This window comes from Canis lupus, chromosome 36 (genome assembly GCF_003254725.2).
Source record: "Canis lupus dingo isolate Sandy chromosome 36, ASM325472v2, whole genome shotgun sequence".
NCBI lineage: Eukaryota > Metazoa > Chordata > Mammalia > Carnivora > Canidae > Canis > Canis lupus.
In genome coordinates, this window is record NC_064278.1 from 14,986,063 (window position 1) to 15,009,863 (window position 23,801).

The window sequence follows — 23,801 nt, forward strand, 5'->3', positions numbered from 1 at the left end:
TATTTATTTATTTATTCAGAGAGAGAGAGAGAGAGGCAGAGACACAGGCAGAGGGGGAGAAGCAGGCTCCATGCCGGAAGCCCGACGCAGGACTCGATCCTGGGTCCCCAGGATCACACCCCGGGCTGCAGGCGGCGCTAAACCGCTGTGCCACCGGGGCTGCCCGGAGAGTTTATTTTAGATGTGGATCTGTACAGATTTGGTTTGTTCTGTATTTTGGTCTCATTAAGAAATGTATGTATTTTAGGATGAATGCTTCTTAATTTACATTATATTTTCTGTTTTATTTTTAAATTGTTTAAAAGATTTTATTAGAGGGAGACAGCACAAGTGGGAGTGGGGGAGGGGCAAAGAGAAAGGGACAAGCTGACTCCCCATTGAGCAGGAGCCTGCTGGGGGGCCTAGATCCCAGAACCCCAGGATCCTGACTTGAGCTGAAGGCAAATGCTCAACTGACTGGGCCACCCAGGAGCCCCAAATTTTTGTTTCTAATGATTTCCCCATTCCCAACCCAAACTCATCTTTTAGCCATGGATTGTCTTTTTTTTGTATGGGTGTATGAATGTATGCGTCATATAAGAGTAAGTGTACTTTTTTATGATAATGTCAAAAATGGTCTCTCTCTTTTTTTTTTTAAAGCAGTTTCTTTTATAAATTTACATAGTGGTTTAATCTCTTTATCAATTAACTGTTGCTTACTTACTGAGATGGATAAGAAAATTATCACATACACTTTCTCCTTATTTTTGCTAATGTTGTCATTTAACTTGGTTAACTTTATAATTTCAGATAGTATACTTAATCCTCAATTTCTTGATTTATAATCTTTAGTAAATAAAGAAATGTGAGAAAATTCTAACTTTATTTTACCCTCTACCTCTCTCCAAACTGTTGAATTTGGTTTATTATTTTTTATTGTTGAAATGTTTAACAATCTGGTGTGAAATAAATGTACTTCATACTGTTGTTTAGCCTAATTTTAATTTTTTTTTTTAATTTATTTATGATAGTCACAGAGAGAGAGAGAGAGGCAGAGACACAGGCAGAGAAGCAGGCTCCATGCACCGGGAGCCCGACGCGGGACTTGATCCCGGGTCTCCAGGATCGCGCCCCGGGCCAAAGGCAGGCGCCAAACCGCTGCGCCACCCAGGGATCCCTGTTTAGCCTAATTTTAAATGTATATAGGTTCAGTTCTCCCTATCATACTTTTTCCTAGAATTCCACATTTATCTCTTGGTTTGCTGGATTTGGGGCGCAAGTCATTTTTTTTTCCAAGTGGGACTTATGGAGTCATTGAGCTGTTGCATGTCTGAAAATGTTTGTTGTCTTTATGCTTGAACAACAATTTGGCTAAATATAAAAATATTTATTCACAGTTTTTTCTCCTTCAGAACTTTGTACTCATGGGTTGTGTATTTTAGTGTATTGAGTATTGAGTGATGCTGTAAAGGGAAGCCTGAGCTTTCGTTCTGTTTTGTTGCTTTTGGTTTTGTTTTGGGGGGTGTGTGTGTGTATGTGTGTGTGTGTGTGTGTGTGTGTGTGTGCGCGCGCGCGCGCGCCTGTGTTGGTTCTGTATACCTGACAAATTCTCCCTCTGCTGTGGTATTCAGTAACTCTATCAGGAAATGTCTGTCTCTCTGAGGCTTGTTCATTTTGCTCCCTGATGTAGATAGAGGTAGTAGACATTAGGCGCAATCATGTTTTATGGATATTGATTTTGTTCTTTTTGAAATATTGTTTCAAATCCTGAATTAGAGTCATCTCACCTGGCAGGAGGCATCTTTCCTGCATATCTTTGGAAATGCAATCTGCTTTAGAATGGAACCTGGTTATTTCTTCCACTTCTTTTAATGACCCTCAGAGCCTAGTTTTGAGTGATTATGCAATAGTTTCTTAATGAATTCTTATTGAAGGCATAAGTGAATGAGCCTTGATTCATTTCCCTGCTGCTAATTCTCCCTCTCTGATTACTTCTTTTTAAAATATGGAGTATGCTGAGGTTTTTCAGCATTTTGTCCATTCACCATCTCCCAAACCCACCACACTTCTGGGAGAAGAGCTTGGTTGAGAACAGCAGTGACTGTGAAGTCTTCCATCTCTCACTTTCTCTGAATGCTGCTTTTCAAAGATTATGGCAAGAAAAAATGTATCATTTCTTTTGTTTTAATTATTGCTAATATATTTTTGTTTTGTTTGCTGGATTTCAACCTTTTTGTTATTAATATTGTTCATTCATAGTTTTAGGAAAACCTGACTTCACTGTTCCATCTTGCCCCAGAAGTCATAAGGGTTTTCTAAACAAGTTTAGAACCTCAAAAAAAAAAAAAAAAAAAAAAAAAAAAAAAAAAAAAAAGTTTAGAACCTCAAGAGCAGAGTTGAGTTTGTTATTCTAGCCTATATTTGTCATAGAACCTAATCTAGGGCTTGCATACATTTAGCATTTAGAAACTATTTACCAAATGCACAGTAAAAAAATTTTATGGTAATTTTGTCTAATCTCTGACCTATTGTTGAAAGAAGGCGAGATGGTATATAAAAACTAGGTCACCAGGTCTAGTTTTTGATTAATCCAAAGAAGTGACAAAGCACAGGGAAAGAGCCATAGGACATGGAAGAAATGGCTACACTTCAGAATGAGGATATTTAGTGCTCACTTCAACCCTGGAAGAATTGAGTTCATCTATTTGTTTTTAACCCCATGTTGATGTCAGCTATTAGAGCCTCTGAAAGGACACAGGTGAATGAACAGGGAATTTATCAAGAACATTTTCCTCCTTTGGATTAGGGTTTTTGTTTTTGTTTTTTTCCTTCTTCAGTAAATACATCAGTTTTAAGGGGACCATGTGGAATTTGTTCCATGGATTCCTTTTTTTTTTTTTTTTTTTTTTTTTTTTTTTGCCAGAGTCAAAGCTCACTTTGGACTATTTTTTGTTTTCCTTCTAGGCCTTTCACCAGCTGCATAGGGGCTGCCTACCCAGCGTGCTCATGTGTATTACTTTCTTCTTTTATGTGTTTTTAGCCTTGGGCAGATTCAACTTTATGCCATTGGACAGTTTCTTTTTCAGGGACATGATGAGAAAGATTATAGATATTTGTGGTGATGAGTCTTTTTGCTCATTTCAGTGTCTTAAATTGATGTTCTTCCTCCAGGAAGAAAGAATAGGAGTTGGATGGACAGAAGAAGGTCACTTGCCTTCTTCTGCCTATTGATTTTCCTGTGCTGTTCAGCGGTTCATTAGCTTCTTCTAACTATAGTTCTGTGTTTAATGGCAGTATGGGCTGGGACATCAGCCACAGAGGGCCACTGACTGTGCCTCAGTCAGCTAGAGGTGGAATGAGAAGGTGACTTTCTGGCAGTATGAGTGTGGGTGCTTTAGAGTCAAATTCTGGAGTATGTTTTTGTTGGTTAAAGGTTTATTGTTTCTTACCCAAAGTGCTAACCTGCATGAGACTGGGAGACTTTTTCGAATATTATTGAAGGTGAGATGGTAGGGAAACTCTTAAGGGAGGTAGGATTGACCAGGTGTATAAATCCCAGAATATCCACTGACAATCATTTAGTTACACTAAATTTTTAAAAACTTTTTATTATGGAAATTAAAAACATACAAAAGTAAACAATATAATAATGAATCCCCCATGTCCTCAGCTTCAGTAATTACTCCTCATGGCCAATGTTGTGTCAGGCATGCCCCTTCTTGTTTTTTCCTCATATTGTTGTACCTGTAAATATTTCAGTGTAAATTGCTAAATGATAAGGAATCTTTTTTTTTTTTTTAAATTTTATTTATTTGAAAGAGCAAGCATGAGCAGGGGGGAATGGCAGGCAAAGGGAGAGGGAGAAGCAGACACTACCCGACTGAGCAGGGAGCCCAATCCTTGGCTTGATCCCAGCACCCTAGCATCATGACCTGAGCATTAGGCAGGCGCCTAACTGACTGAGCCACCCAGGTACCCCCAAAAGGAACCTTTTTAAAAAACATAACTACAAACAAAATTAACAATGCTTCCTTAATATTATTTAATAGCTAGTGATCTGAATATCTTATAAATGTTATAATTTAATGTTTGTTTTTTGTGACTCCTCACTTTATTTCACATTTGATATGTATTTTAAGCCTCTTTTAACCTCTGTCTCAATTTATTTTTATTTGCAACTTATTTTTTGAAGAAATTGGATCGTTTGTCTTGGAGAGTTTCCTGGGGAGATTTAGAGTCTGGATTTGGTTTATCATACACAGATGGTATTGTGTACCATGTACTTTGTCTTTTTGTATTGAAATATAGTTGACATACAATGTTACATTAGTTTCAGAGTTACAAATAGTGATTGACAGTTTTGTGTATAATGAAGTGGTTATCCTGCCCTTTTCTCTTCCTGTAAATTGGCAATCCAGAAGCTTGATTAGATTCAGTTTAATTTTTTTGGTAATACCATTTCTTCCATTGGGAAGCCCAATGTCTGACTTTGTGTATGTATGTGAAATTAGAAATCTATGGAATCATGTTTGACAAAACCTAACTATAGTGTATTCTGTGGCTTATTTTTTAAAGTATGCTGTCTGCTGATAGATTGAAACCAAAACTCATAAGGAAGTCTAAACATTCAATCCTGATAAGATAAAGCAGCAGCTGTACTATTAGTTTACAGCCGTATGTGCAACTCCTCACTGCAGTGTGATGTGTAACCTGGGCAAGCCACTCCTCTCTTGTGAGAGGGATCTGGAACTGAGCTGCTCTCTGGTGGTGTGAAACCTGCCCCTGCTGTTAACAGCAAGCAAAGATCATGTTTGGTCCATTAATACTTATCAACAGAAAGAATATTCTCAACCACAATAAAGAGATATGGCTTCTGTCCTCTAGGAGTTTGCCTTCTCAAAAGAAAACAAAATAAGAAAAATGACAGTTGTTCTTAACTTCCAAGGGACTGTGTTACCATAAGGTTAAAGTCTCTTACTAAATTACTAAATCAATCAATCAATCTCTCTCTCTCTCTCTCTCTCTCTCTCTCTCTCTCTCTCTCTGCTTAAATAATGAGGAGTTTGGCTGTTTCCTAGATAATTGGCTAATCATGTGTGACAAAGATAGGAAAATATTCCTTAATGTTATATAACCCTTTTCACACAATGGGGATATCCTTCCCAGGTGATGTCATCTTTGCCTTGCTAATAGATATTAGCAAGGGTTTGGGTACAGTAGGAATAAAGGGGACAGCAGAATCTTGCTCTGAAAAAGTAGTGACTTTGATGAGAAATCCATTTGTGTTATCGATTTACATAATACTACTACATACAAAAAACAAAGTGTTCATCAAATCTTTACTTTAGAGCAACTGCGCACATAGACGTGTCTAGGCTGATAGGACTTCTGATTGGTTTGTAAACTGCTCAAGCTTACCCTGCGCTGAAAAATGTATCATTTTCTCTGCCACAACATAGGAGTCTGTTTGTCGTTCAAAGAGAGTAGCCTGTGTAACCTGAGTTTTGTAGCCTCCTGAGGTTACTCCTTCATTTCAAGTCCAAATAAAGGATGGGGTTCCTATTTCAGGAATTGTAGGAAGCCCAGGTGCCTCCACAGAGACATATGAGGTTCTGCAGAGTCCTGAGGTCTCAGATTCATCCTTTTACTTCAGACTGCCCCTGGCTCTTCTTTGCTTAATCCTGACTATTTCCATGAGGTCAAGCTCTGTCTATCTGGATCCAGGCACAGACTGCAGAAGTGCAATCTCCCCCAAGGTTAACATTCTGAACAGGAGCAGCTTTTTGGCTCTCAGAAGGGCTATTCCAGCTACCTCCCTTGAGCAGATTATCACTACTTTTATAGAGCAGTAGCATAAGCAGCTACTATTTGGTCTGAGTATTTAATCAAAATCATCAGGGAGTTGATAAGGTCAGATACTGATTTTAAAGTGAGAAGGACTGGCAACCCTGTTACTGTGCATCTGTTGTGTTACACCTTTATTTAACCTTATCTCTGGATCCCCAGATGGACATGATGGGCATGGCAGGGGAATCTGATCTTCCCTCTGTTCACCCATCTTTTTTTTTTTTTTTTTTTATTGGTGTTCAATTTACTAACATACAGAATAACACCCAGTGCCCGTCACCCATTCACTCCCACCCCCCGCCCTCCTCCCCTTCTACCACCCCTAGTTCGTTTCCCAGAGTTAGCAGTCTTTACGTTCTGTCTCCCTTTCTGATATTTCCCACCCATTTCTTCTCCCTTCCCTTATTTTCCCTTTCACTATTATTTATATTCCCCAAATGAATGAGAACATATAATGTTTGTCCTTCTCCGACTGACTTACTTCACTCAGCATAATACCCTCCAGTACTTCTTTTTTTTTTTTTTTAAATTTTTATTTATTTATGATAGTCACAGAGAGAGAGAGAGAGAGAGAGAGAGAGGCAGAGACACAGGCAGAGGGAGAAGCAGGCTTCATGCACCAGGAGCCCGACGTGGGACTCGATCCTGGGTCTCCAGGATCGCGCCCTGGGCCAAAGGCAGGTGCCAAACCGCTGCGCCACCCAGGGATCCCTTTTTTTTTTTTTTTTTTAAATTTTTATTACCCTCCAGTACTTCACTCAGCATAATACCCTCCAGTACTTCACTCAGCATAATACCCTCCAGTGTTCACCCATCTAACTGTAGATGAGTCCCTCTAGGTGAGTCGCTTTTGTTCTGGCGGGGACCAGAGTGACATCCATTAGGTCAGTGGGGGTATTTAGCTTCCATGTGATTGGGAGTATTTCCATCATAGAACTTTTAAGTATTTGGTGCATTGGTGAGACAGTACCATTGTTAACCAGCTAAATCCCTTCATTCTATTCTGTGGAACAAATATCACAGGATCAGGCCTAGGGAGGACTGAATTGCCTGTAAACGCTTGTGACACCAATCTAGGTTTTATTTTCTTCATTTGTAAAATTGGAGTGTACTGGTTTGCTAGGGCTGCCATAACAAAGTTCCCCAGACTGAGTGGCTCAAAAAACAGAAACCTATTTCCTCACAGTTCTGAAGGCTGAAGTCTGAGATCAGAGTATTGGCAAGGTTGATTCTTCTTGGCTTTTGCATCACCATCTTCCCTCTGTGTCTTCACATAATCTTCCCCTTGTGTATGTCTCTGTCCTAATCCATTATAAGGATACCAGTCACATTGAATTAGCACCCTGCATATAACCTCATTTTCCTTAAATGCCTCTGTAAAGGCTCTGTCTCCAAATGTAGTCATATTTGTAGGTACTGGAGGTTAGGACTTCAACATATGAATTTGGAGGGAGGATAGAATTTAGTACATAACAGGGAGTAAGGGTGGGGTGGGGTGGGGGTGCTTAAACAGTGATTTTCTAATAATACTCTGAGAAGGACTCAAAGACTATCTCAGTTGCTCAGTTCTGAGAGGTTTCCCAGGACATAGGATTTTCAGTGCTGAAAGTAAGGCAGTCCTAGGCGAACCAGGATAGTCAGTCACTCTGCGTGTCTCCCATGGGGCAAAGGGTCCCCCAGCCTGCCTCAGCCAGACCTGCACTGCTTCTTTCAGCTTAAACATCAGCATCCTAAGTGAGATTAAATTTAACAAAAGGGTTTTGTGGCTCAAAATCATTAGAAAACCACTTGATTCAGTGGCCTCCAGGGTCCTTTCCTGATGCCACATTCTGTGATTTCATTTGCATACACCAAATCCCAGCCATTTGTCTGAAACTATTAACTGATTGGAGTAAAACTAATTTGATTCTCATTTAGTTCATGGCTAAAAGTGAGATAAAACAAAACAGGAAACTGTTAAGCTTTGCCTATTCTGAAGTAGAACTTGGTACTATGCTTTTATGATGGCAGATGCCCTCTCTGGGCTCTAATTATGCTCACTTTATTCTGTCTCCATCTCCTAATCATAGTACCAACTCTGTAAAGTGGATTGCATCACTAGTGGCAGCAGTTCCATGATGCAGATAAAGAAATCAAGGTACAGAGAGACAAGTAGCCAGTTCACATATCATCATTGGTCAGGGAAGGGCCAGGATCATGCAGACAATTTGACTTGAGCACTACTGTCAGACCACTGAACCCAGATGTGAGCATCTCTGCTAGTGGGGGAACTGGCAAGTGTAGGGACTGCACTGGCAAGTATAAAGTAATTCCATCTAGCTGATGGACCCGATTCTTCTCTCCAGAAAGCACATCTCAGTATCCTCCCCTAAGCCCCCCCCCCCCCCCCCCCCAGCCTGTCTGGCCCTGACCAGTACCCCTGGATGGTCTAACTTTTTACTGTTGTAGAAGCTAGGCCTGTAACAGTTCTTCAAAAGTGTCAAGAGGTTTAGGGGATCTCACAATAAAGAACACTGAAACACATAGAGACAGAGTTTCCTTGCTCATTCTTTTTCTGGTCTTCTGATAATGTTAAGGAAAATTTTGTGTTTGTCTATAATTCCCCTCTATCATTTGATGATCTATCCCCCCACCTTTTTTTTTAGAAAGAGAGAACACTATCTGGCTGTGCTCTACAAAACACTTTCCTGTTTTGTAGCAGTATCTGGTTGAACTTTTGAATAGCTCTTTATTGTTTCTAGCATAATCATCTTTTTTGCAGCTAATTTTGATGTTTGGCAAATGATACTGGTTTTCCATTTAGGGTAAAGAAAAAGTGCCTTAAAAGATATTTATTCATATGAAAAAGCAAGTAAAAGATGAAGAAGCAAATAATTTAAGCATATTTTAATAAGTAATAGCATAGGTAATGTACAGATGGCAAAAATAGTAAAGATTGTGATGAGAAAGATTGATTTTGTAAAACACTGGCCAGGAGGAAAGGCTGGAGTTTGTTTGAATCTTGAAACCGGCAGATGAAAGGCAGGAGTTATTTGACCAGCCAGTCTTTTGGGGTCAGTTCCTCAGCTCTTGAGGTGCTGACTGTAGGTGACTGTAGGCTCCTTTGGAGCCTGCCAGGTGAACTCTGGAAAGACAGGTTCTTTCTAGCATCAGCCCTACAGTCATTGGGATTCTATTTTGTTTTGGTAATGGTTTTCAGTATCTTTGAAATGCCCCCATCACAAAGGGTAGGAATAGAAACCAAATTCTTGTGCCAGGTCAGAAGGCTGCACCTTGGGAAGATGCAGTATAGAAAATAATTAGGATTACAAGTGCAAATTGAAATGCCCAGGATGGGACAGAAATGCTCACACTGGGTGGCTACCAAGCCACTTTGTGAGGATCGGATGCCATGACTCTTGCTGTTGGAGCCTAATTGGCTCCTCCCCTGTGGTTAGAAGCAGACTGGGTTTGGGACCCATCGTCAAGGAGCAACTGATCTTAAAGGGGCGTTTTCATGGAGTCAATCTTGGGTGACTTTATTTGCCTGTCAAGCTTGCTACCGATACTTAAAGTACGTGAACTTCCACAGGGCTGTGTTCTTAGTAAATAGGCAAAGTGAGTTTGCAGTCAACAAAGTGAGTTTGTTGACTACTTAGTGTGATTTCCACACGAGGCTGTTCCTGTATGGATGGAGTTTGAGCTTGGCTAATCCTTGCAGGACCCAAGACCTGGTCAGCAATGAGCGCTATACTTTGATGCCTGCTAGAGTCACAAATTCCTCCTACCTAGCAGCCTAGACTTTGCACATGGAAGTTGGAGACTGGTGTACAGCGACCATCAGGGAGGCCTGCTCGTGGTTACCAGACCCTGAGCAGGAAGATCTTAGATCTTTAGCTTTCAAACACTTACCTCCCACCCCAGCAGCAACCTAGAGAACTGTCCAGTCATGACCAGACATCCTCTTTGGCCCTTTTGCTCCTTCTTATAGTACTTGTATAATCTCCTCTTTTAGAATCATGTTTTAAAAGGTATTTCAGAGTCATATTGCCCATTCCTCCACCTTCTACCCCCATTACTTAAGAAGGTTTCAAATACCTTTTTAAAAAAAATCTACTTAAAAGAGGAAAATGAAAAGTACCATAATGCTGCTAATTAAGAAATAATACTCTTGTTCAGAGAGGTGCCTGGATGGCTGAGTGAGTTAAGCTGACTTCACCTTAGGTCATGATCTCAGGGTCCTGGAATCCAGCCCTAGTTCGGGCTTAGTGGGGAGTCTGTTTCTTCTTCTCCCTCTGCCCACTCCCCTGCCCCGCCCCTCATGCTTGCTCACATGCACGCTCTCTCAAATAAATAAAAATAATTTTTTCTTTTAAATTTTATTCATGAGAGACACAGAGAGAGAGAGAGGTGCAGAGACACAGGCAGAGAGAGAAGCAGGCTCCCTGCAGGGAGCCTGACGCAGGACTCGATCCTGGGTCTCCAGGATCACGCCCTGGGCCAAAGGCGGCGCTAAACCGCTGAGCCACCTGGGCTGCCCAAAAATAATTTTTTTTAAAAGAATATTTTTGTTTTGAAAGCCCACCGCCCCTAATCTTGTGGTACATTGCACATAACGAACTTTTCTCTCCATCAGGAAACATCTGTATGGATTGTTTCATTACAACCACACAATGCTTGGACTTGAATCACTTCCAGATCCTACTGATACCTGGGAAATTATAGAGACCATAGGTAAAGGCACCTATGGCAAGGTCTATAAAGTAACTAACAAGAAAGATGGGAGCCTGGCTGCAGTAAAAATTTTGGATCCAGTCAGTGTAAGTAATGGTAGTAAATTGCAACCACAGTGTAATGTTTTGTGGACATTGAGTTTTCAACTTCTTTCCTCTAGGGATGATTTTCATGAAACCTGGCATGAAATCTCAAAATGACTCATGATTTGTCAGCTCATCTGAATGAAGGGACTCCATTTGGAGTTAAAAAAATTCCTTGAATTTCTGTTTCTTGTCCATATTACTGTTGTTTTTGTTTTGACCTTTTGGGTTCTTCAAAAGTTATTTTCTTGGAAAGAGTAATGTATTTCATTCCCTTATATAGAGTCTTGTGTTTTTGTAAGTTACAAAGTGATCTAGACTTGTGGTATTCATTCATCTTAGCCTGGCATCTTTTTTCAGAGTGCTGAACACCTAGGCTAAGCTGGGTTGGGTCCCTTCAAGCTACTTCTCCTTAACTGCTTTGAAAATTCAGACATTTTAAAGTAAAAATAAATACTTATAATGGTATTATTAAAGAAGAAAGTAATAATTGATATAATAATTAGACGGTTTTAATTGGGATATGAATGTCCATTGTTAAGTATTTTCAAGATACAGTAATGATGACATTAAAATTACAGAATAAATATGCTTTATTAAGTGATATCATACCTGTATTCTTCCTCACATGTTAGACTTAATCCAGCATGCATTTTTTACCCTGTATAGGATATGGATGAAGAAATTGAAGCAGAATACAACATTTTGCAGTTTCTTCCTAATCATCCCAACGTTGTAAAGTTTTATGGGATGTTTTACAAAGCGGATCACTGTGTGGGAGGACAGCTGTGGCTGGTCCTGGAGGTAAGAGACTCCCATTGGGTAACCATCCATTTAAACAGAGCACCAGGGACAAGCAGATGCATTGTTGCCTAAATAGTGTAAGATACACACGTGAGGAGTTGGTCCCTCCTGTGCATCACAAGTACCTTACCAGATGTGACTTTCTCCTCTGTGATTTTTACAGGTAGGCTGTGTACAGAAAATGTTCACGTTTCTCTGCTGCAAAAGTTTAGTAATCTTTTCTTCTCATACAGAGTGTATATAGGAATGCAGTTGGAAAAGGATAGTTTTTCCTTAAGCTGGGAACATTTCATAGAAAACATGTTCCAGTTGATGGCAATTCATTTTCAAAAATTGCTAACCCAGGGTTTATTTGGCGTGGCAAGTTTGGATTAGCCCATTCATGTCCATTAATCTTCATTTTAGATTGGGTTCCCTTAAAACAGACTCTTGAGCATCACCTGTGGCAGATTTATTGGCGAGTTCTTGGAGGAGCTAGACCTGGAAGTGAGGAAGGCAGGACTGGGCAGGGGAGACATGGAATAGCAGTGTGATCACAACAGAGGCCTCTGCCCATTCTCCAGAGATGGAGAGCGTCCTGGATTGTATCTCTGCATCAGCCGGTCAAAGCTATGTGCCGCCTTGGGAAGGGGTGTGACTTAAGGGGAAGCAGTTTTCTGTAGCTGGTGGAAATTCCTAGTGAGTGGTACCGCCAGGAGCTGGGAGCAGGGAACAGCCAGTATTCCAGGCAACGTCTGCTCTAAAGAGAGAATCTGAGAGGAGCACCACTGTATTCACTGTAATCCTGCCTTTTTGCTTTTTTATTAATGGTAATGAATGTGTGTATCTGGCTGCAAAAGAGTCCGTTCCCTACAACTCTATTCCCATGAGACTTAAAGTGGCAAAGATGTAATAATGACAATATATGAAATTAGTATATTAGGATAGGTCTCTTGCCTCATGCTCACTAGGCCCACCCTCATTTGTTGTGAATTCTTCTCTGAACAGAGATGCTTCTATGCCTGACTTCACATATGCAGCACAGGAGCATGTGTACACATGAGAAAGCTTAAGAGAGAAGCACTAAACAAGAGGTCAGGCCTCGATACATCATCTAGCCTCTAGTCCACATCTTTTGCCTGGCTCTGAAGAGGCCTGGGCATGGAACAATATATACTGGCTGCCATGGCAACCGTGTGTAGGGAATTCATTTGTTATATTCAAATGGGATAATCTTCAGGGAAACCAGTTGGAACATTTCTGTCATATCAATTGCCTTCCTCAGAATATAAATATGTAACGGGTTTTGGTTTGCAGAGATCATCTTTGTCTGTTTGGTTGGCTGGTTGTCATATAACATATTGTTATAGTATCTTCTTTTGGATTTTATTATTCCCTACCCTCTCCCTGAGAATGTATCTTTTATCCTGCTGATGAGCTCTAGAATGACATTAATTTTTAAAATGCTGCTTTTCTTGGGACATGGAAAGTATGGTTTCTAGGGTCTCTGATTATATTCTTCTTCAGCTCTTTAAGATGTTTTAAACCTCATTACAATTTAATAATGGAAGTACAGTGATAAGAAATCTTAGATTCAGTTGGTTTTTACCCCCTGACTGATAGAGGCTCTGTATTCAAATGTGGAGAACTGGAACTTCCAGGAATTTTCTGATGCCTTAAAAGGGGCCTCTCCCCTTGATGTGACCAGGTAGGCAGATGGGCTGCTCGTATCTGTGGTCACTTGGAGAATAAATGGCTTTTCCTGATGAGGAGTGCTTGAACATCAGCCCCTCAGGTATGGGCAAGTCAGCCAGAAAGGGCTGGGCATGGCCTTGAAAGATGAGAAGGAGCCCGGAACTATGAACTAAGCCTCCTGCAAATGCTCCCCTGCAGACTATCCTTTGCTTTTTTTAGGATGACCACAGGCAGATAATGAGGCTGCCCTGAGATACTGAATTATTCATATCTCAGCAATACAATATGCTGACATTTGTACCTTTTTCAAGTTGTTTCGGACCATGCCAAAGTTGGTAGTGCAGGGAACCAGATGTCCAGTGCAATCTTTTCTTGTCCTGGAGTGGGATGTCTTTGCCATGCTGCTGGGTGGTGAGGGATGTCCAGAGCCTACAATATGCTTATAGAAAAGGGACTCCGGGGCTCTTAGAACTGCCTGGAACTTCGGCCTTTCTCAGGTCAGCTCCCTGGTATTCATTTGAGGAACAAAGGAGTTCCAGGGAAGGAGTTACGTGGCAGAACTGGGTGGAGAACCACACTTCAGAACCTTTCTTCCATCATGTGTTGCTACTGCTATGCATCATGTGTTGCTACTGCCTATGCATCTGCTGGGTCCTTGGAACACAGACTCGGCTTCTCTGGCTGGGATCAGCAGTTTCTGGACACACACACACACACACACACAAACACACACACACACAGCAGGAAGACCATGATGGTCTACATACCACCTTGACCATTTTGCTTTATTTGCTGTTTTTTTAAGGCATGCTTTAGGAGACTTACACAATAAAATTATGGTCTGTTTAATATTGTTCTTCTTGCTGTGTATATGGAGATTAAATTTATGTTACTTTTGTTCTTTCCTTCCTGAATAAGTTAGAGGACCAGTGCGAAGCTATTCTAGAGGATAGAAAAATGTTATTAATAACCCCCTTAAATCACCACAACTCTGAAAAGAAAAGCAAATAAAAGTGTCATTTCTGAAATTCATTACTAATTATTAGCAGAAAGTAAACCAAAGCTTTCTTTCATGACAGATACCTACTACATTAGAAAGGTATGGAGAGAAAACACACATCATAATGTTTTGGAAAATTTGTGAATAAGTTTAAAATATATTAAATTTTAAAAATCTGTAAGTCCTGTTATTTCTCACCTAAATTAAATATAGGAATTTAGACCTTTAAGAAAAATATAATACTCAGAAAAAATACCTAGTGTGTGTTAAGGCATAAACTACTTTTCTCTTTTTTCCTTTTAGCATAAAATGTTCAGCAGATAGGAACTATTAATTTAAGCACAAATCACATGTTCATCTTAAATGGTTTGGAGTTGAGAGCACATAAATGAGGCTGTAAAGTAAAATATATTTTTTTTAAGTAAAATATTTTTAAAACTGGATAAAATAAATAGCTTTTTTAGGAAAATCAGTTTTTTTTTTTTTTTTTTTTTTTTTTTAAATCAGAGACCTGTGTATAAGTTCAGTAACTAAGCCAGGTTGAAGTGGGGGAAGACACCTTTGTCCAGTTTTTGCTTTATTTAAGGGCCTGTGTTTAAGTCCAACATAGGCCTGAATATCATTGTAAGTGTTATACTTTAAACCATTTTCATCCACTGATACTGTGGCATGAATCAAGTTTATCACCTTAACAAAACAGGGTTGTAGCAGGGCTCTGATGGATTGGGATATAGGACAAGTACGTTTTGGATGGCCAGAGATGGTTAGCAAGCACTGCTTCAGATGCTAGCTTCTGGCAGGGTTCTAGAATGAGAGTCACTGGATTGCTGGGGATCAGGAGGAGAGTGTAGAACCTTTGGGAGTGGAGAAGAGGGGGACCTTTGAAATGCAGCAGAGTTGCCTCCTATGCACATGTACTGTGCTCAGCAAAAGCAAGAGAGAATTATAAGCTGAGGAGTGGGAGTGACTCTGCCCACCCACCACCCTCCTCAATAAGCATGTGACCTGGAGAGAGATGATATGGGAGGTGAGTCTCCGGGCCCACCTACCTCTTGGGGTGGTAGTGACATAGCTTTCATTGTAGGTGCAAGCCATTGACTTCACCTGGTGTTGGCAAAATGAACACTATCTGCCCCAACGGTGTGGTGGAGAAATATGTTGTTCTGGCCTTACTGAGAGGTGGACAGTGTCCAACACAGTACTTTCTACTGTTATACAGGGCTCTTGTCTCACAAGTTGAAGAATAAATCTTGCAGACACAAAAGGGTGAAGCAAAGTGAGAGTTTACTAAATGAAAGTGAAAGCAGAACAGAAGGAAAAAGCTCTCTAGAGTGAGAGGGGTTCTGAATGGGTTGCCATAAAAAAAATATATATATATATATATATACACACACATATATATATATATAAATGAATGGGTTGCCATTGTGGGCTTTCAGTGGCAGTCTTTTATGGAGAACTGACTGGGAAGCTGTGGCCTTGAGATTCTTGTGCTATCTGGGTTTGAGCAAGTATTATTGATAACATCCTTATTGGCTTACTTCATCTTTGAGATCTTGTCATTTTCTGTGATTATAATACAACTGTCAAAAAAAAAAAAAAAAAAAAAGTACTCTCTAACATTCAGGGCCAGTAGTTTGTTCCCATTATCCCTGGGTTTGTCTGTCTCAGCATTTCTCCACTTCTGAGATTGCTGTGAGCTTGGTCAGGTAGCCCCCTGTGTGAGCCAAGTCAGGGGGGTCAGGAGCCTCCTATCTCTCTCTGTCTAGACCTTAACCCTTTCCTTACTCACTAAGGCATCTTACTGAATAATTTTGATGATTCTTGACCTTGCTTTATGTCCTCTATAACCTAAAATCCTTGAAAGATTAAAATCCATTGAACAAAAGGGCACTGAAAAGAAATTCCTGTTAATTCTGCAGTCTGACTAGGTCAAATCAGCATGCCAGTACAGAATCTACTTGAAAGTTGGAGCTTTGACTAGAATAAAGGTCTGGTGATTATAATGCATGGGCCATTCTTTAATAACATGGAGGAAAGTTGATGGCTTATTGAGCAAGGAACATTTTATTGCTTGAAATTATGGCCATCTTAGCAAATGCACATACTGTGATTGAATCAATATTCAACGGTGTTTGGGAAAATAGATGTGGTACATAAATGATTTTTCTATTTTTCTTGGTTTGGAGCAAAATGCTCATTAAATTCTAGATGCATCCAGCTGCCACATTTCCTCAATGTGAAAGCTGTACGAAAGAAAGCAGGGATGGAGACACACCTCTGTTTTTGAATCTGCTGGCTGGCAGAGTAGGTGGGAATGAAGGGCTGCATTTGCCAACCTTCGGGGTGGGGCAGGGGGGGTTCGTTGCCTTCTTACAACTCTAAGGGGATTATTTATTTGATGCATTTAATTGTAATGTCTTGTCATGCTTTTGAAATGTTCATTTCATTTCACTGAACATTTACACAGGTAGGACAGTTGTCAGTGTGTACCTGCTTTCCTTTTTTTTTTTTTTTTTTTTGTACCAGGTACCCAAAATCCTTCTTCTGTAACCCGCAGGGCTGCCCTTTAAAACTTTACTGGAGGGCTTTTCAATTTCACAGGACAGCTTCCTCTAAAGGTGCTGTGAGCCGTTTAATTATATGTTTTTTTTGTGAATCACAGGAAGTCACACAGTTCTTAAACTCTGACATTTAGTGAACAAAAGGTACCTACCAAGTAAGATCCTTTTGTTGTTTTTAAATCCACAGCTTTGTTTTGATCCTGCTACCGAAATGGCTGCTCTTAATCTCCCTTTATAGGTTCTAGGAGCTATGAAGAGAGTTTCTAAGTTGGCTACCTATATAAGATATCGTTGAGTAGGCTTGTGTTGCAAAAGTGGCCACAATTAAAGTAGGGCAGGAAAGACTAAAATGAGGTTTTGGGGGAAAATTCCAGGGTTGTGTTAGCTTGGATCATCACCCAGCATTTAATTTAAATTTTCTCTTGTAGAGTTTTATAGAGTACTTGCAATTCAACAAAGCATATGCCTCCAGGAGACAGGAGCCAGGCTGAGGGGAGGTCCTGATGAAAGTGTTATAGTGCCTCGCATTCCTATTACTGCTTTTGATGTGGTTTGAAGTGGTGAAGTTCAAAGCCAATGGCCGAGAAAGAATTCTTGAGGTGTCTTTGGTGCAAAAAGGCCATTTTATTAAAGCATGGGAACAGGACCTGTGGACAGAAAGAGCTGCACTGGGCGTGTGAGGTGTGACAATTATATACGATTTTCTATCCTTGGAGGGGAGGGTGATGTTACAGGTCTCCAGGAAATTGAGTCTGTAGTTTTCCTGAGATTGCTTTTTTCTTGTAAATCATCAAGACAGTTGCAAACTGATGGAGACTCCTGTCCTGCATGATTGCGATCTCTATCAGTTAACCATTTGTTTTTCCCTTTCCTTTGTTGTAGGGCAGCCATAAGTGCATGAGGAATGTTACATATAAACCACTGAGGGAGGGTGCAGGGTGTTAGCTTGTGCCTTGCCCTCAGCCTGCCCTCTGCTCCCTCATCACTTAGGCTTTAGAGGATCAAAGAACTTTATTGATATTTCCCTTAGTCTCATAAGATCCCTGGGCTCTCTGTCTTCTTCACTGTCTGCATCCAGTTGGCCAGAAATTATAGCAGATTCTATCTCATAAAAGCCTCCTGTATCTGTCTCTGAATCTTCATCCTCATGACTCTTGACTTTTTGACCCTTCCTTTCATGACTTCCTTTCATGCTTCTATACCTCCTAGCAGGTGTCCATTTTCTGTTGTCTTCCTGTTCTGTGTACTCTCCAGTCTGCTGTACAGGTCTTTCAGACTACAAATCTGAATAGAGACCTCTTGCCTTAAACCTGCCGATTGCTTACCATTCCTGTCCTGTGGTATTATAATACATGTGTGTATCATAATAAAATCTGTACTCCTTAGCAGGGCACACTTGTCATTTCCTGTTCCCCATCTTCCTTCTCCATCTCCCTGCGCTCTTTGTTCCAACAGTAGCTGATTATTTAGAATTCCCCTTCTTGTCCATCTACCATAAACTCATTTGTCTTTTAAATTCATTATAAATGTTACATGCTGTAAGAAGATTTTATAGTCTGTGTCCTCCTCACCCTGTCTCAGCAGAGGCCACCATTCCCTCTTTAGTGTCACCACACTCCCTTAGGCACACCCCTCCTTCCTTATGTTATATCCTAATTACTCGTGTCCGTTACTGGTAGTGAGCTTTTGGAGATCAGGGACTGTGTTGAATTCATGAATGACTAATAAGTCATAAACTGGACAGTCACAAACTTAAGAACAAGGAGGTAACTTTGTTCAATAACTGAACTTTGTTCTTGAGCCCCCAGCCTACCTAGAAGAGACAACTGATCTTAATTCATTCTGTTAAACTTAGTTCAACTGAGTGACTTCTTTGATAAGGGGCAAAATCTACTATTTATATCCCATTCTCAGAGTCTAAGTCAAAGCTCAACCTTTTGGGTAAAGGATCAGTTTGTTTATTTTTATTTTTATTTTCTTGTATATTCTTTCATTAGAGTTCGATTTGCCAACATATACCACGAGTGCTCATCCTGTCAATTCCCCCCCCTTAGTGCCCGTCACCCAGTCACCCCATCCCCTCACCCACCTCCCCTTCTACTACCCCTTGTTCATTTCCCTGAGTTAGGAGTCTCTCATGTTTTGTCACCCTTTCTGATTTTTCCCACTCATTTTCTCTCCTTTCCCCTATGATCCCTTTCACTATTTTTTATATTCCCCGTATGAGTGAAACTATATGATGATTGTCCTTCTCCAGCTGACCAGCTGACTGACTTCACTCAGCATAATACCCTCCAGTTCCATACACATCAAAGCAAATGGTGGGTATTCATTGTTTCTATAATATTCCATTGTATGTATATGTGTGTGTGTATATATATATATACACACCACATCTTTTTCGATTCATCTTTCGATGGACACCGAGGCTCCTTCCACAGTTTGGCTATTGTGGACATTGCTGCTATAAACATTGGGGTGCAGGTGTCTTGGCTTAAGGGTCAGTTTCTTTAGAGCCTCTTCTTTACTCTCCATTTTTCCTTCTCCCTCCCTGGGTGGCATCTGGATCTAGGTACAACAGATGCTCATGTAAAGCTATAGCAGTGAGGACAGGGGCCTTTTGAATTGTGTGGTGACCCCTAAGTCCCTGTACTATCTGACTTTGGTTTCTCCCCATGTCCTTGGTTTCTGATATTCCTTCTTATCCTGAGGTCCTCACTCTCTTTGTCTTTTTCATTTATACTCTAGTCTTGTTCCTGTCCCCAGATGGAGCATAAAGTTCTGAATCTTCTGTAAGTCCTGAGTGAGCTGTAGGGAACTGTTAAAATCCCAGCCTTGGTCAGCCTCGCTCTCTTACTGCCATTTCCATTCAACATGGACACCCCTTTGTTGGCAAGAGGTTCCTGTGAAGAGGTCTCCCCTTAGATTTACAAATGAAAAGAGGGCTATTTTCTTTTCTTTCTTTCACAGAGAGCAAGTGAAGGCAGAGACTCAGGCAGAGGGAGAAGCAGGCTCCATGCAGGGAGCCTGTCTTGGAACTCAGATCCCCATCCCCATCCGGGTCTTCAGGATCCGGCCCTGGGCTGAAGGTGGCGCTAAACTGCTGAGCCACCCGGGCTGCCCTGAAGTTTCTATGATAATTGTGCCCTTGTTTAGAACCCCTCAAGTGGTAGTATTGTCATGTCCATCTTGTTCTCTCAAGCTTTCCAAGCTCTAGGTCACCAGCTCCAGAAGGGCTTTTCTTTTTCTTCAGAACTTCCCTTCTGTCATGTCATGATCATCATTTGACTCTCATCAGTTCTCTAGTATCTGTTCCTTGAAATATAGATTCTAGTTTAAGGAGTTCTGGAAAGTTATTTTTGTCTGTTGAAAGCTTAGCTTTTAATACAGATCATGGCACTAAAAATATATTCGTTGCCGAAGGGGATATTAGATTGAATATTGAATGTTATTTGCATGTCTGGGGTCATGTAAAACATTGTCATAATCAAAAGAATGTGGAATCCTTTGAAGACATTACCCTGGTACTCAGTGTTAGTACCATCAGAGTGATCAGTGTTGAATTACAAGTTGTATCTGACGTTGGTAATTCCAAGGCTAGATTCCAAGGACACTTTAACTGCAAATTGGTGGGACCATCGTAGCTTTCAATACATTTCGCTGCTTTTAAGGTGCCTCCTAAATCATTCCTGATAGTAATTTTGTTGTAGTTTTAAAGATTGCTAATTCTGTATTAGATTTTTAATCATATACTATTACTTTTGATCAATTTAAATAGTAAAAAAATTGGCAGATTCAGATCTAGGTTATTTTGATTGTTAATGTGTATGCAAGGTATCTGCCATGTATGTAGCAGGGAATGATACACAGGTCAAATAAAAACATCTCACCTTTGTTAAAACATTATAGGTATTTATAATTAGACGAGATCGGGCACGTTCAGGGTGGTATGGCCGTAGACGGTATTCATAATTATAGTGAAATAGATCCTAATGTATTATTTGATAAAGAGTTGTCTTCTTTTAAGAAAGGTGCTAATCGGGCAGCCCAGGTGGCTCAGCGGTTTAGCACTGCCTTCGGCCCAGGGCCTGATCCTGGAGACCCGGGATTGAGTCCCACATCGGGCTCCCTGCATGGAGCCTGCTTCTCCCTCTGCCTCTATCTCTGCCTCTCTCTGTGTGTGTGTGTCTCTCATGAATAAATAAAATCTTTAAAAAAAAAAGAAAGGTGCTAATCTGTGTTTATTCATAATTCCTTGTTTATGAAAAGCCAGTTGACTCAAGCAGACACAAACCAGGGGGACCCCCCTCACTGTTCACTAGTTAACTCTCCCAAATCGCAAAGTACCAGAAGGAAACCTAGGTCTAAAGTGGGGTCTTATAAAAGAAAGGATGGCTCTGAGAATCTGAAGAAGGCTCTGAATTTTCTCAGCAGAAAAAATGCAAGATGTGTATACAACATGCTACCTACAATTTCAGGGTATTTACATGTCCTGCTCAAAACAAATAGAACCTTTGATTTAAGATGGCAGGTAGCAAGCCCATACCTGCATATTGACTTCTACAGTTAGTAAAAATTATCCTTGAAAACTCTTAAGTTTCCATGAAAGTATAGTATGCTTGGCTCATCTACTCTCAAATCTCAGTAATGTATAATACTTAAAGAGTAAATATGCAAGATATACTTTTACAGTGTTTTTCATTACAGAAGAAAAAGAAGGACATAAAGTTGCTGAATGCCTAAGGTTGAGTATGAGAAGGTTATATGCACAAATGAGGCAACTCTACCCCATAAATCTGACATATAATGGCAATTCTAGAAAGAACTGCTGTGGGGCTTCTGATGCCTGTAGTGCTAGCCCTGGAGACAGGAGGGTTTGAAATGAAATTCATTTCCTCCCAAAATGTCAACAGCATTCATCTTTGCCTCTTCTGGTCTTCTCTTATCCTTAAAATATGTGCATGTTTTTTTTTAATAGACAATATTCATGTAAAATGAAAAATATCCAGTAAGCCACCATGATTACTCATATGCTCTCTTTCAAATGTCTAAATAATTTGTACTTTTATATTTTACTTGACATGTACTTTCACTTATAAATCATTACCCTGAATAATACACATAAATACACTAGGTTTGACTATATAATGTAAATTTGAAGTTTATTCCAACCTGGAGTTTTGTGATCTGTAAATTTACTACATCAGGTCAATAAGCAGTTTTTCTTCTTAACATCTTTTTCTTTTTCTTTTGTATGTGTTCTCCTGCTGTATCTCTCTCCTTGGCACCTCCTCTTGCAGTTGTGTAATGGGGGCTCAGTCACGGAGCTTGTCAAAGGTCTACTCAGGTGTGGCCAGCGATTGGATGAAGCAATGATCTCCTACATCTTATATGGGGCCCTCTTGGTAAGAACCATCAAACTGGGGATGACATTAGAGGGGGCAATTTGTAATCACTGATCACCATTGTATATTAACAAGTGGAAATGGCCCGGTAATATGCAAGGTGTATAACAGCAGGGAGGTGTAGCCAAATGTGGATGTTGATTGGATTTTTAAAGGTAGGGTAATTGTTTTAAAATAACCATTCAAATTTCCCCTTTCTCTTTCCTGTTGTTTGGTGGTGGTGCGATACTATGCAGGGTCTTCAGCATTTGCACAATAACCGAATCATCCACCGTGATGTCAAGGGGAATAACATTCTTCTGACAACAGAAGGAGGAGTTAAGCTCGTTGACTTTGGTAATGACTGCTTGTCGTTTGTTTTCATGATGTGTGCACTTTAGCCCAAGGCAACAATTTATTGCAGTCTCAGAAGACTGGGGCCTCTCTGCTATCCCATAGGCTGAGGGACTTTTCCAGTCAAACAGACTGGAGAGTGGGGGGTTTACCAGATGGATCACCCTAGGAGATGCTGTTTGTTAATCTATTTTCAGCTTTAGAAGCAGTTTTATTAAAGATAGAAAATAAAAGTGTTTCAAAAGAAGAATTTGATGGAAAAACTTAGGTTTTCTGGGAAGAATTTTACGTCTCAGGGCTGTTGTCTGTAATTTACATTTCGTCATTTCTTCTTTTGCATATGAAAAGAAAGCAGTTTGGTCTTTCAAATGACTCTTTCTAGCCTCAGGCATTCTTACTCCCAGTGAGCAGAAGGTAAAATAGTCCTTTGGGTCTGGCAGCTAACATCCCTTTAAATTGTGATTATTGCAGCTACATGTGAGGCTGGTTCAACTGGAAACATTAACAGGAAATGGAAGTGTGAGAGGAAATGCAGAGCAATATTACCTAAGGCCAGCGACCTATTAAATATCTCCTTGGAACATTCATATATTGATATTCACAAACCAACAAACCATTTGGTTTTCCTTTATAAATTATTGAATGATCTAATCTTTTTTCTTTAAAGATTTATGAGAGAGGCAGAGACACTGGAGGAGGGAGAAGCAGGCTCCATACCAGGAGCCTGACGTGGGACTCAATCCTGGGACTCCAGGATCGCGCCCTGGGCCAAAGGCAAGCGCTAAACCGCTTGAGCCACCCAGGGATCCCCTGATCTAATCTTCTAAACGTGTTCAACAACAATTAGTACTTCAGTATGATTGTTACAAATAATGAGAAAACATTTACAGAAGCACTTTTTAAAATGTTCTTTATAAATGTAAAATAATAGGAGAAAAGATTGATTTTGAATATCCATTGTTTTATTCTTAAGAAAGAATTCAGTTTTAAAATGTATCAGTGAATGATTTGTTCAGAAGAAATAACTCAGAAATAAATGAAGTTACTTTAGGTGTATTGGTTTATTTTCTAATAGGGTAAGAAAAGAAAATTAGCAGAGGGATACTTTGTTCAAGTCTTATGCTCCTCCTTCTATATAAGGAATGGTGTAACCTATGAATTTGCTGTGGATAACATTAGAGATATATTTTACACTTGATCTGAAGGGCAGTCAATGTATAGTGAGAGAGCCTAGAAGGATGAGGATGGGGATTCATGCTGATTTAATCTACTCCCCAGTTTTGTGGTTTGAAGTGAGTCTCCTAATCTTGCTAGTAGAACATCCTAAACTTCCAGTTGCTTCAAAAGAAATTTCTAGAAATTAAAAACCGAAAAGTAAAGTTTTTTTTTAAACCAAAAC

The 23,801-nt window shown here is 40.1% G+C and overlaps 1 protein-coding gene across 14 annotated transcripts in view; it reads left to right on the forward strand.

Moving 5' to 3' along the window:
* The window catches only part of MYO3B (myosin IIIB), a 427,138-nt gene that overhangs the window by 9,251 nt on the left and 394,086 nt on the right, over positions 1-23,801 (forward strand). For 12 of the 14 annotated variants that reach the window (XR_003141433.3, XR_003141434.3, XR_003141436.3 and 9 more), the window contains 4 exons: positions 10,442-10,625; positions 11,292-11,426; positions 21,965-22,069; positions 22,306-22,405. Coding sequence is in view for 10 of the 14 variants with exons in the window: in XM_025460118.3 (XP_025315903.1) it covers positions 10,442-10,625; positions 11,292-11,426; positions 21,965-22,069; positions 22,306-22,405 (524 nt within the window). In the remaining 4 variants the exon portion in view is untranslated. Of the gene's footprint in view, positions 1-10,441; positions 10,626-11,291; positions 11,427-14,937; positions 15,128-19,990; positions 20,336-21,964; positions 22,070-22,305; positions 22,406-23,801 lie in introns of those variants that run through there. The other 2 variants (XM_025460125.2, XM_025460126.3) reach the window with 2 other exon arrangements.